General features: G+C 52.5%; 1 protein-coding gene across 3 annotated transcripts in view; it reads left to right on the top strand.

Annotated features, from left to right (window-relative positions):
• The first annotated feature begins 4,725 nt into the window (after positions 1 to 4,725).
• The window catches only part of PECAM1 (platelet and endothelial cell adhesion molecule 1), a 44,137-nt gene continuing 35,354 nt past the window's right edge, over positions 4,726 to 13,508 (top strand). The window contains exons 1-4 of one of the 3 annotated variants that reach the window (XM_045299672.1): positions 4,726 to 5,170; positions 6,143 to 6,280; positions 6,359 to 6,388; positions 11,418 to 11,711. In XM_045299672.1, coding sequence (XP_045155607.1) covers positions 6,211 to 6,280; positions 6,359 to 6,388; positions 11,418 to 11,711 — 394 coding nt within the window. In that variant the 5' untranslated portion in view covers positions 4,726 to 5,170; positions 6,143 to 6,210. Of the gene's footprint in view, positions 5,171 to 5,195; positions 6,281 to 6,358; positions 6,389 to 11,417; positions 11,712 to 13,508 lie in introns of those variants that run through there. The other 2 variants (XM_045299673.1, XM_045299671.1) reach the window with 2 other exon arrangements.

The raw sequence follows: 13,508 nt of genomic DNA, 5'->3' as shown, positions 1-13,508 counted from the left end.
CTGATGCCGTTCCCGGGGGTGAATTCCGATGGGGCAGGCTGGGGCATAGCCCAAACCCACAACTGTTCTTATCATTGTTGTTTTAGATTTTTACTGTGCCCTGCTGACGACATGTTTCCAAAGGCTAACTCTCATTTGATCTTCATAACAAGCCTGTGGGTTGGGTAGAGGGGGCTTCTCATCTCCAGGAGGAAACCGAGGCCCAAAGCATTTCAGGTGTTAACAGTATAGGAGGGACAGCAACTGCGGGCTCCAGATTCGAGCATTTGTACCTGTACGCTTTCTGACTGGGGTGACTCTCTGGTTCAGTGAATTCAGGATGGTTATTGTTGTTAGGTACCACTGAGTCGGTTCCGCCCATAGCACATCAAAACAAAACACTGCCCGCTCCTGCGCCGTCCTCACAGTTGCTCCTGTGCTGAGCCCATTGTTACAGCCTTGGCGTCAGTCCATCTCCTTTACCAAGCATGAAGTCCTTCTCCAGGGACTGGTCTCTCCTGACAACACGTCCAGAGTACGTGAGACAAGTCTTCTTGCCATCCTTGCCTCCAAGGAGCGCTTTGGCCATATTTCTTCCACGAGATGTTTTCTGTTCTTTTGGCAGTGCATGGTACTTTTAGTGTTCTTCTCCAACACCTTAATTCAGACGCAGCGGCTCTTCTTTGGTCTTCCCTATTCAATATGCATATGGACATTCAAAATATTGCGGCCATTGAAGATGCCATGGCTTGGGTCAGGCACACCTTAGGCCTCAAACTCCCCTCCCTGCTTCTCAACACTCTGAAAGAAGATCTTGTGCAACAGATTGACCCAGTGCAACGTGTCTCTTGGCCTCCTGACTGTTGCCCCTTAGAGCATTGACTGTGGATCCAAGGAAGACAAAATTCTTGACACCGTCCATCTTTTCTCTGTGTTTCATGATGTTACCTATTGGTCCTCTTGTGAGGATTTGGGTCCTCTCTACATTGCGTTGTAATCCATGGTGAGAGGATACAGCCTGGACACACCCCTTCCTGATTTTAAACCTTGCAGTATTCCCTTGTTCCGTGTGCACAACTGCCTCTGGATCCGTGTGCAAGGTCCCCACGAGCACAACGAAGTGTTCTGGAATTCCCATCCTTCTCAAGGCTGTCCGTAGTTTGTTAGGCTCCACAGGGTCAAATCCACAGTGAGGATGCACACAGTTGTTCAGGTTAGTACCTCTCCCCTCGAAGGCTAATCGGACTGTGGGCCACAGGCTAAGGAAATGAGAGGCCTGTCTTCCCTCCTGCCTGCTCACCCTCCCCTGGCTGCTCAGAAAAACCACTTCCTGGGGTTTTTCAGCTTTTTTGAGCAATGACTACATTGCTGTGATTTGGGTTTTTGTTCTCCAATTTGTATTTTGAAGGCAGAAGCATGCAGCAACCCCTTCGCGCATGTCCTCCTTCCGTTCCGTTTGGCCAAGCAGGGGAAGAAGGGAGCACACGCTGGCTAGGAGGAAGGCCCCAGTGCACGTATGAGGCCTGCTGGGTACAGCTGGGGCTCCGACCTTGGCATGGTGGCAGTCAGTTTATTGCTGAGCAGTTGATGCTATCGTGAGAAACGTTTTGAATATCCCACACAAAAAAGTTTTGAGTAGAAAGAGCACATCTGGAAAAAGTGGAGTCAATTCTGACTCATGGCCACCCCAGAGGGCTAGAACTGCCCTTGTGGGTCTCCGAGGCCGCACCTCTTTACAGGATAGAAAGTCCCATCGCTCTCCCACGGAGAGCGGCTGGTGGTTTCGAACGGCTGGCCTGGCCGTTAGCAGCCCGATGCATAACCACTATGCTACCAGAGCTCTTCGAATGCTCCTCAGAAGTTAGGGTTTAACTTTCCTCTGTGCTTTGGACATGTCCTCAGGAGGGGCCAATCCCTGGAGAAGGCCACCGTGCTTGTTACTAAGTAACGTAGGGAATCAGGGAGATAGCAGCAGACCCTGGGCGAGATGGCGTGGCGCAGGGGCTCACCCAGAGCCAGCCTTGTGAGGCTGGTGCCGGGCCAGGCGGGGCTTCATTCTGTTGTGCACTTTATCTCCGACAGGACACAGCGACCCACGAGCGAGGAAGCCACTAAGGAAGAGGGAGGAGATGAGACAGCCACACGTCAACAGAAAGCCGCCCAGCCTCCTGTGTTTAAAAAGGTGAAATAGGAAGCATTCCACACATATCTGTGTTTGTTTAATTTGCAGCATTTTAGTGATTTACTCATACCTGGGAAATGAAAAACAAGGAGCATGATCAGCCTTTGATAAAATGACTGAAGCAGTGGAGAGTATGTGGTTTAGTTTACTGTTGTGATTCGGGGAGGCTATCGACGTCAAGGTTTGCCGCATCAACCTTGCTTACAGGTGCGATCCAGGGCCATGACTGACAGCCCAAGTGTGGAACCCTCACCTCTCTCCATTTCCAAACTTGTCCATCACCCCTCCAGTTCTTAGTATCCACTAATAGACACTTTGGTCAAGCAGTGGTACACAGGCCGATAAAACCCGCTGCAGCCACGTTTATTCTGACTCAGGGAATCTGCTGCAGGGCTAGTGAACTCAAGAACCCTGAGGTGGGCCTGCTTCTCAACAACAAAACCCCAACTCACCACCGTAGAGTCCATGCAGACGCATAGTGAACCGGCAGGACAGGTGGAACTGGCCTGCTGCTTAGGGAGAAGAAAGCCCCATCTCTCGCCCATGGAATGGCTCGTGGCTTCAAGCTGCTGGCCTTCCCATTAGCAGCCCCACACGTCACCACTATGCCACCCTGACTCCTGGCTACGCAGCAGCACCCAACCAGGAAAGAACATGGAACCCTTTTTGCTTATCCCCCCGAGTTTGGGGGTATCTTTTTCCTACGTGGCTGTTGGTTCAGAGAGCCCTGGTGGCTTGGGGGGTCATGTGTTGAGCTCCTCACCACCAGGCCACCGTGAGTCACCGTGAGTCAGAATTTACTCGATGGCAGTGAGTTTTGCGTTGCTGCTCCTGTAAAGAGTTACAGTCTCAGAAAGCCCACAGGGAACATTCTACCCGGTCTTACAGGGTTGCTATGAGTCAGAATTGATTCCGAGGCAGCTAAGCGAATTTGTTTTTTGGTTCCCCCCCCCCCAGCAAAACTATTGGTTCATATTATTTCCTTGTTTTTCTTTCCTTCTTGATTTTTGAAAAAAAAAATCATTTATTGGGGGCTTATATAACTCATTACAATCCATCCATCCATCCATTGTGTGTCAAGCATATTTGTACATTTGTTTCCCTCATCATTCTCAAAACAGTTGCTTTCTACTTGAGCCCCTGGCATCAGCTCCTCATTTTCCCCCCTCCCTCCCTGCTCCTCCCTCCCTCATGAACCCTTGATAATTTATAAATTATTATTATTTTGTCATATCTTACACTGTCCGATGTCTCCCTTCACCTACTTTTCTATTATCCATCCCCCAGGGTGGTGGTTATACGTAGATCCTTATAATCAGTTCCCCCTTTCTACCCCACCTTCCCTCCACCCTCCAGTATCACCACTCTCAACACTGATCCTGAAGGGATGACCTGTCCTGGATTCCCTGTGTTTCCAGTTTCTCTGTACCAGTGTACATCCTCTGGTCTAGCTGGATTTGTAAGGTAAAAGTGGGATCGTGATGGGGGGGGGGGAGCATTTAAGAACTAGAGGAGAGTTGTATGTTTCATCGTTGCTACACTGCATCCTGACTGGCTCGTCCCCTCCCCACGGCGACCCTTCTGTAAGGGGATGTCCAGTTGCCAAAGATGGGCTTTGGGTCCCCAGTGTGCACTCCCCTCATTCACAATGATATGATGTTTGTTCTTTGATGCCTGATCCCTGATCCCATCAACGATCACACAGGCTGGTGTGCTCCTTCTTGATTTTTAAGAGTATATCTGAGAGGTTGATCCTTTGCTTATGATGTGAGTTGCAATTTTTTTTTCCAGTTTGAAGTTTTTCTCTTGACTTCATATTCCCCCTCCCCTTTATTTCAAAGCACAACCTCCTCCCCCACCCCTTCATGGAACACAGTTTATTTGTCAGTTTTGTTGTGGCTCCTGGACATGAGTCATCGTATGCCTTCACCAGTCGAGGCGATGAACAGTTCGTCCAGACCATTTTTTTTTTTTTTTCCGTCCAGACCATTTAAGGTTTCATTTGAACATTCAATTCTTTGGTCCAGCTCTGGCACCTAATGTCTAATGAGGATGGCGCAGGACGGGGAAGCGTTTCATTCTGATAAAGCACACGGCATCGCTATGTGTTGGAACGGATCCAATGGCTTTTAACCACAATAACAACCCCAACTTGCAGGGCACAGTTTCTCTGTTTTCCTTGAAAACGGCAAGCTGTATTTCCTCATGGCATTCTAAAAGCATTAGCATCTTGAGTCAAAGGGTGAGTATGTTTGGGAGGTTTACCTTGGAACTCAGGCCTTGAGGTCAGGCCACTTATCACAGTGGCTTAACACCCTCAAGCAGCAAAGGATGCCTTGTTTTGGGTCTCAGCGAGATTAGGACCGCCCTTGCGCCACCGAATCTAAACGTATCGTCTGAAGGCAGCATTTATTACATTAGTCATGTTTCCTTTTTTCCCTCCCAAATAGACATTTGGTAGAGGGGTGGGGTAACCTCCGGTCGGTTATTTAAGATCATTTATAATGGGGTGGGGGGGGTGGGGGGCACAAAACACTACCAGCAGCAACAAAAGCGAACAAGGCAGTTGCAAAGCCGGTCCCCTTGGAAATCCTTGACAATGGATGAAGGGTGCTTAGCCTCCAGTCGTTCTTGCTCAGCTTTTGTATAGGCAGCCGTTGGCCACTGCTCTCTTGGTACTTGCCCTAAGGCAGAGAAAAATCCACTTGGATTCTTCAGTCTCTATGGTCCCTCGCTCAAATGTCACTGACCACTACCCGGAAGAAGTATAAGGGAGTGGTCTGCTGGAACCACTGGTCATCTTGACCACACGTCAATGATTGTTCAATTCTTTCCTGACGTGTGTCCCTTTACGGGCCCAGTCTTTTGCTCTACTCGGGGTTTTGATGATCTACCAGTCACAGCCACTGCCCCCTGCCACCGAGGAGCCAGCAGCCCACTTGAGGGAGGACCGAGGTGTCATGGAAGATTGAAGAGAGCGACTGGCAGAGAGCGGGAAGCACACGAGAGGTGAGGAGATATGCAGGACGAGTCCTGCTCCGGAGAGGAGAGGGGAAACTTCTGGAACGGATGCTTGAACGGAGTCGTGAAAGCTAAGTAGGAATTCTCCAGAAAAGGAGAAGGAAAGGGGATTTCAGGCAGTGGGCACAGCACTGACAAGGCTCCGACACACGATGTCCTCTGGGGACAATGAATGGTGGGAGCCACAGGGAAGGTTCCCTGAAAGAGGTGGGGAGAGATGAGCCACGGGGCTATCCAAGGACTGAAGGGGCAGGGGTGCAGAGGCTTAGAAAGGATGACAGGAGGCTTTACAAGGTTTTACCCTGAGGGGCGAGAGGGCCTGATTGACCACGCTGTGGCCTGGGATTGGAAGTACAGACAAAGGAGTGGGTGAGGTAGAGTGTGCCTCGCAGGAGTGCTGGGAATTCTTTACACGGAGGCTGACTGAGCAGGCTCGGGAGAGCATGTTCGTTCCCCCCTGTTCCAACCTCACGGCCCCTTTAGTGCCAGATCTCCCTGGCAAAGCCCGCATGTTCAGAAACAGTCCACCGCCCTGCCCAGGAAAGCCCTGATTCATGCTCGGTGGAGAGTTGCCCTTTGGGGCCTACAGGAAAGGCCGAGAAGGCATCTCTCTGCTGTTCAAGGAGAGAAGTCTTTTGGGTAGAAACTGACTGGGCCATAGGAAAGGGTCCTCAAACACCACCCCCCACCCTCGAGAGGCTGAAGGCAGGTCAGGGGCTCCAGGGCAAATGTTACTTCTTGTGCTCTTTTTTCCCCCTAAAGAAACTAAACAAAGCAAGTGCGTTTAGTGGCCCCCGCAGGAAGACCGGTCATTTCCTGAGGAGCTATCAGGCCAGCCCAGGCCTCATTGTTCCCGGTTTCCAGCAATGGCCGCCATTCCCTGACCAGCGCCCCAGCCGGCCACTCCACAGGCGACAGGGGCAGTTGGTTCCCGGAGCTGTTTGTGTTTTGCACCGGCAGGTCTCTCATCTGTGCAAACCGCCTTGGGCCCCCAAGGCATGGTCCGAAAGCAGAACTAACCTCCCACGATGCAGCCGGTGTGGCCCAGAGGGGACAAGATGTGGCTGTGGCTCGGTGTCCTGCTGACGCTCTCACTCTGTGAGTTTTTACTCTCTTCCCTCGTCTCTGAAGCTTGATGGAACCTTCCGAAACCCAGTCTTTCTTTGTCTTTTCCAGGTGCCAGCGTTGAAGGTCAACAAGAGAACCGTAAGTTACGAAGTTTCCACTTCGTTTCCTCTTGTCTTTTTCTTCTGTCTCAGCTGGCTTGGGTGTGACCGTTATAACACTTGGGGAAGAGAAAAAAAGATTCTAATTGAAGCATAAAGCTTATTGCATTTTAGTATTTCTAGAAGGTTTTAGAGCAAGACACTTCTCAAGTATTCTAATCTGCACGGCGCGGGCTATACCTTTTTCTTTCCCATCTAGAAATCCTGCATTTCTTTTAGATTTTAGCGACCATGTTCTAATCAGCATGTTCTAGATGTCAAATGCATTTTAGATTCTATTGAACTGTTGTATTCCTTACTGTCCTACCATATACGTCTTCTTTTCATCCTCCGCCTCAATTGTTCGCATTCACAGATGAGAGCGCACTGACCCGTTAGAGACACGAGACTGGGGCTTAATGTAAATTGTTGCTGTCTAAGCGATCTAAGATCTATATTGGGTTTTAGTTTCCACCTCCCTTGCCATTATACCTGTGCTATTCTGCGCAAGTTCTCAAAGAAAGAGAGGGCTAGCATCCATTTGAGAGCTGCTTTTAAACATTGCCTTGAAATAAGTAGATTTTGTTGTGTTTCACCTGGGACCACCGTGAGTGAAGGAGGGCTTTGCTGGGGTCCGGGAACTGGATGGGGAGAAGATGCTCTTGTGAGTCACTTTCAAGAATGTGAGCGATTGTGTTGTAGACACTGTAAAGCTCTTTGCAAACAGTGGGTAGGCAGGCAATGCTGGTGTCTTGACCCAAGGTTCTGATGAGCAGCGGCTCTTGGGGGGAGAGGGCCTACTGTGCCAACGAGCCAAGGCGACTGCTGGGGTCTCGGCTGGGCTGCTATGGGGACTCTACCCTGGTGTCAACCTACGGAGTAAACCCCCCAAACTCACTGCCATCGAGTGGAGCATTAGGCATACATGGTGAGTTACGCCTTGGACTGCTACCCGAAAGGTCAGTAGTTTGAACCCACCAGCTGCTCTAAGGGGGGAAAGATGAGGCTGTTTGCTCCCCTAAAGATCGACAGCCTCAGAAACTTGAAAGGGCAGCTCTATTCTGTCCCACAGGGTTGCTATGATATGCGATAAAGGAGGCAGGAAATCCTTTGTCTTCGTAACCATCCTAATTGACCAAGGAAAAAACCCATGCGTCGTTTTGTCATCGGCACTGGACCTTCCGCTCTCCCAAACTCCACATTCTGTGTCTAGACCCGCAGGCCGAACTCAAGTCTCTTAAGCCAGGTTTACGCTGGCTCTCTAGGGCTCTTTTCCAACTTGTGCAATGGGGTCGGTATTGGAATCTATTGAACCGAGTCCGTGCGAGCCAAAGATAGGAGAGGGGAGGTGATTCTCAGGCACGGTGTCTGCCCTGTGGACACTGTTTTACGCTAGCCTTGCTCGAATCCAGTCCTCTCCGGCTTTACAATCAGCTCCTGCACCACCCACCCTCCGGCTTGTTCACGCCAGGCCACACCCTGAAAGCATCCCAGATTTGGAGCTTCTCTTTGTGCATCCGGTTTCCCGGAATCTCCGTTTTCTCCTGCCTTCTGCCCCACCTCAAGGGAAATCTCTCTCCCCGGTTCCTAGACAGCATTCTGAGTGGTTCTCAACCTTCCTGGTGCCACGACCCTTTAATACAGTTCCTCATGTTGTGGTGACTCCCCAACCATAACATTATTTTCATTGCTACTTAACTGTCATTTTGCTACTGTTATGAATCGGGGGACCCCCTGTGAAAAGGTTATTCAACCTCCAGGTTGAGAACCGCTGCCTTGAGAACTTGGCTGGCCATTGTTTCTCTCCCCTTGTTTTCTCCAGCCTTCCGCACTGTTGGAGACCTTGAGACTGAGTGTCCGTAAGACCAACACACTGGGTGTTAGCAGAGCAGGGACCAGAACCCATGTCCCCCATCACTTAGAGTCCAGAAAGGTGCACGCCTGTGAGATGCACACACTCCGGCTTGCTCCAGTGTGGCCCACTGCCTGCAGGTCAGGACCAAGGTCCTTTCCTAACTATTCCAGGCCTTCAAAGCCCTGCCAAATGCCCACCTCACCCGCAAGGATGATGATCTCAACTCCATCTTCAGCAAGAAAATAGTGGCGGTCTGTCTGCAGGGAACTCCCACAGCTTCCTGCCCTGCCCCGGCTGCGAGCTTATCTGGCTCCCCACCCATCCTCCAGCCTCAGCCTCAGGGGTGCTGTCCCCCCTCTTTGGCCAATCAGGGCTTCCTGGCTGCCTGGGCTCTAAGCCCACCCCTCTAGAGTCTCCCCCAGGACCTTCCTCTGTCACGCGCTCAGCACCCCTTCCCTTTCGCCACTCTGAGGGTTCTCATTCTCCCTCTACTGACTCCTTTCTTCAGTGCAAAATCACGACGGAGTCGCATTTCCTCTTTCGTAGGAAAAAGAAAAATCACACACCAACTCTTCCACTTATCTCGTGCTTCTCTGGACAGCCGCTTCCTTTCTCAGTCCAACTCCTTTGAAGGCTGCTTTAGCATCTCCACCTCCGCTTCTTCACCCCACCATCGACTTGCTTCCCACTCCACCACTGTCTGGCCTCAACCCGCTACCTCACCCTGGGAAGAACCGCTCCCTAACGGGTCAAGCAAGGACCCCTGGATGCCAATATCAACAAGCAAGTCCTGCCTATAGCCCTTTGGGCCCCACACTCCCTCAGACTCTATCCATCATGCCTGAGTGTCTCCTTCCTGGGCCTTCTAGTTCCTCTTCCCTGATTTTCCCCCTATCCCCAACCAGTGCCCCTCAATCTCCTTTAGGAGAGATGGTGACTTAGAATGCTCCACCTTGGCCTGGTCTCAACAGGCTCCACCGTCCCATCCTCTCCTGACATCTACACACACACACTCCTGGTCCCCTCTAGCCCTGAGTGTCAGTCTTAACATGGGGCCGGTGGCCTGATGGTCCTGCCTAGTTATCCCTAAAAGAGACACACAAGCTCACGGCATTCGAGTCAATGTGGGCTCATAGAGACCTGACAGGGCAGAATAGACTGCCCCGGCGGCTTTCCGAGATGACAACTCTTTACTGGAGAAGAAAGCCCGGCTTTCTCCCGAGGAGAGGCTGGTGGTTCTGAACCTTGTGGACCACAGCCCAATGAGTAACCCCTACACCACCCAGGCTCCCCTGTTATCCCTCAGGCCTCTCAGATTCAGCTGCACAGTGACGGCTTTCTCTCCTCTTCTCTTCCCAGTGTTCTCTCAGGTTGGTGTCTCCCTCATCCTCCCGGGCACCTAAACAAGAAACCTGGTATTTCTCCTTCCATCTTTGCCACAACGCCTGTATTTCATCCAATAAGTCCGTTGGAGTCTGCCTCTTCCCTTCACCCCCAACGCCCCTGCCCTCATTCAGGCCTCAGTAGCTTCCATCAGAACCATCCACAGGCGGGTTTCGGTAGCCGGTGCACCATCATCGACCTAGAATCCAGTCTCATCTGGTTGCTCCCTTCCAGAGGGACCAGCTCATCAGCACTGCAGGCGGAGCCCTCCTTTCTGGTGCCACCCACCCAGACCCTCTGTCCCCACACTCAGGTTCCTGAAGCCCGCCATGCCCAGGGAGTGCTGTGAGGTCTTGTGATCCCGTGCCCTCGTACCTGTCGCTCTCCCGCCCGACCTCCTCACCTCTCCTTCCTGGCCCGCTTCAAGGTTCAGTGCCTGGCTCATTCCCTTCGACCGTCCTTGACTGTCCCTGGGCAGCCCTTCCTCGGGGAGCTATCATATGGTGCCCAGATTACCTGTGTCCCCCCGCTCCCTGCAATGTCTTGGACAGCAGGTGTGATGTGTTAATCACCCTGTAATTCTAGGACCTGCACACATGCCGATAAGGGTCCCCTTGAAGGGACGTGAACGGAACCTGTTGCTGCTTGAGATGAAGCTGAGAAGGGGGGGTGTGGGGGTGCGGGGGGAAGGGGGTCAGTACTCCCTGTGCTCAGCGCAAAAGCTCGTCAGCGATGCCTCGCTTTGTGGTGCCCTGGAATGTTCCTGACAGTGGAGAGTGGGTACCCCTCCCCCGTCCCCCCACCTCCTCTTCCTGAGCCACTTCCCCTTGAGGGCCAGTTGGCCACCTAGTCACAATGCCTTGCCTTCCCAGGAGCATCCGCATCCGATGCTCGGTGGCCTTGGGGCTCAGCTCCCTTCATTTTCTTATTCTGAGACTTGCCACTGGGGTGCAAACCTCTGAGTGCCTCTTCCTTGCGGCGGCTGACTAAGTCGGATCTTCCTTCGTCAGCCTTCATCTCTCCAGGTTGAAAAGATCCGGCCTCTTTCGGCTCTTCTAAAAGCCCATCTCAGTAGTGCTGAACCTCTCAGGTTCAGTAGGGAAAGCCGTGGACCCTCTCTGCAATTGGAGGGGTCCGTGGGCTTCCAAAGCTCACCCATGCGTCCTCCAGGACTCCGTGGGAAGTACACCAGACATCTGTCCTTTATTTAAGGTTGTGTAAAGTCTCCATCACAATCGCTTTCATGAGCTGCACTCCCAGCTCTGAAATCATTGAAGGGCTTCACGCTTTTCCTTGCACGAAAGTACTAATAACCTTCTGCAACCGTCCTGACTTAACTACACGTTCCATGTAAGACGCAACTTGGAGTACATCTTGTTGGTGAGCTGGGGACGGACTGCCTGATAGCGTGTCCGTCATGAGGCCTGCACACAGAATCCAGGCTTGGTTGCATCTGGGCAGTTTATGAAGAGTGCGCCATTTTCCATATGATCTCAGAATGGGGTGAAGATGTTGGCAGACTGGTTGGCAGGTCTATTTGTTAGCTACTCCGTGTGTAAAAATGACTCCCAAACTGAACGAGGCCCACAACAGCACATGCTTGCTATAGCAGAAGTTTCTGAGGCTCGGGGATTGGAATTGGCTTAGTTGGGTGGCTCTGGCTCAGGGTCTCTCACGAGACAACAGACACACTTGTTGATGAGGGTGGCAATCGTCTGAAGGCCTGACCGAGCCTGGAGGATCTGTTTCCAAATCCCCCGGCGCATCTGACCTCCTCTCCCTTCGCACCTAGCTTTCACCATCAACAGTATCCGCATGGAGAGCCTGCCGGCATGGACGGTGCCCAACGGGCAGAATCTGACCCTCCAGTGCATTGTGGATATCAGCACCACCTCGGAGGTCAGGCCGCAACACCTGGTGCGCTTCTACAAGGACGACATCATGATCTACAACACCTCCTCTGCCAAAGATACCGAGAGCTTTTTCATCCCGCAAGCCCGCATGTACCACTCGGGGAAGTATAAATGCACCGTGACCCTGAGCAACAAGGAGAAAACCACAAAGGAATACGGGGTGCTGGTGAAAGGTGAGTCCCCGGGCTGCAGCCACGCGCAGGCCCACGGGGCGCCAGGAACAGCGCGTGGGGCTGGGACGCCCAGGCCCATGTTCTTGACCTCTAGTTCTAACCTCCCCGCCTTGGCCCACGCTGGTTCCTTTGCCGCCTGCCAGACTCAACTCAAAGGTCTCTCCTCAGATACTCTTCGGAACCAAGTGGAGCTCTTCCAGGGGACTGGCCCTGAAACACTCGGCGGTTCGTGGCCTTTGTGTGTGTGTAAAGCCCACGCCTGAGTGTTCAGAGATTGGCTTCCGAACCATTCTGATCAGATTCCTTAACCTCCCCACACTTCCAAATCCTCCCCAGGAAACGGGGATGTCATCTATCCCTGTTAGAGAGTTGTTGAGAGGATTTTTTAAAAAGTATTTTAAAGGGCTTAGGCTTATTCCCCATCTAGAGTGAGTTTCCCACAAAGGGCTGTGGCTATTCCAAATTTTTTTTTAAATCGTTTTATTAGGGGCTCATTCAACTCTCATCACAATCCATACACATGTAAAGCACATTTGTATATTCATTGTCCTCATCATTCTCAAAACATTTGCTCTCCACCTAAGCCCCTGGCATCAGCTCCTCATTTTTCCCCTCCCTCCCCGCTCCCCCCTCCCTTACGAACCCGTGATGATTTATAAATTATTATTTTGTCATATCTTGCCCTGTCCGACGGCCCCCTTCACCCACTTTTCTGTTGTCCGTTCCCCAGGGAGGAGGTCCCATGCAGATCCTTGTGATCGGTTCTCCCTGCTATTCCACTTTGGGGACCTGCTTTCCACATAGCCGTCGACACGCTTGGGCTGAGCTTATGAGGAGAGAGATGGGTGTCTGGGCTGATTCTGAAGCCTAAACAAAGAACCTGCTCCCAGCAGGCACTCGGGAAGTGCCTGTGAAACGGACTGCCGGGAGCCCTCCGTCCGTCCGAGGCGTCGGCTCCTGGGTGTGCCCTGGTGCCTGGTTGAGGCGCTCCGTAGCAGGTGCCATCTCAGGAAAGATTGGTCCAGGGACATTCTCTGTGGAGTGACCAGAAGCAGGCATGAGACTGGCTGCAGGAGCCCCTCCCTCAGCCCACCCCAGTCTCCCTGTCCCACCCCAGGCCTCATCCCAAAGCCCCCCTCAATGCCTCTGCAGCTGATGGTGTCTCCGCCTTGCTCAAGGACAGGCCTGATGATGGGAATTCCCGGGCCGGTTCATTCGCGGATATTTCACAGAGCTCGCTGGGTAGAAGAGTTTTCCTGATCCCTCCCTCACAGCGCTCCTCGGAGGTGACATGAGGACACTGAGGTTGAGAGGAAGGAGGCAGCTGGTTGAGAGCTCGGATCCAGGGAGTGGCCAGTTTGGGGGTTCAAGACTCCAGGAGGGAACCCATGGCCGCTAGCCCGTGGTGCGGCCTGAGCAAGCGCAGCTCTTCCCGGCTAGCTCCTCCAGCTCCCCAGGGCTGTCCACCTGCTGTGCTGCCCACTCCTCCCTGTAGACAAAACCCCAAACCAGTTCCAGCTCCCAGCAGCTGCAGGGGAAGGGAGAGCTGAGCTCCCTGGGATTTTCTAGGCCCCGTCGTCATTTTGACATCGGCAGATGGCCGGGCCTTTCTTCTCGGGGTCACTGGGTAGGTCTGAATGCCAACCTTGAGGTAAGGAGAGGGTCACTAAGGGCTTGCACCATCCATGGGCTTTACTCTAGCCAGGCTTCCTAAGAGCCACAGGCATGAGCTTTGAAATGTCCAGCCCCCAACCTCTCTTCCAAGGCCCTTTCTAGAGCCTGCTCTGACGGACCCCA

Source organism: Echinops telfairi, unplaced genomic scaffold, assembly GCF_000313985.2.
Source record: "Echinops telfairi isolate 266 unplaced genomic scaffold, ASM31398v2 ScPeMD7_7458;HRSCAF=8496, whole genome shotgun sequence".
Classification (NCBI taxonomy): domain Eukaryota; kingdom Metazoa; phylum Chordata; class Mammalia; order Afrosoricida; family Tenrecidae; genus Echinops; species Echinops telfairi.
The sequence above is the reverse complement of the archived record's forward strand: the minus strand, read 5'-3'. Positions and strand labels throughout refer to the sequence as shown.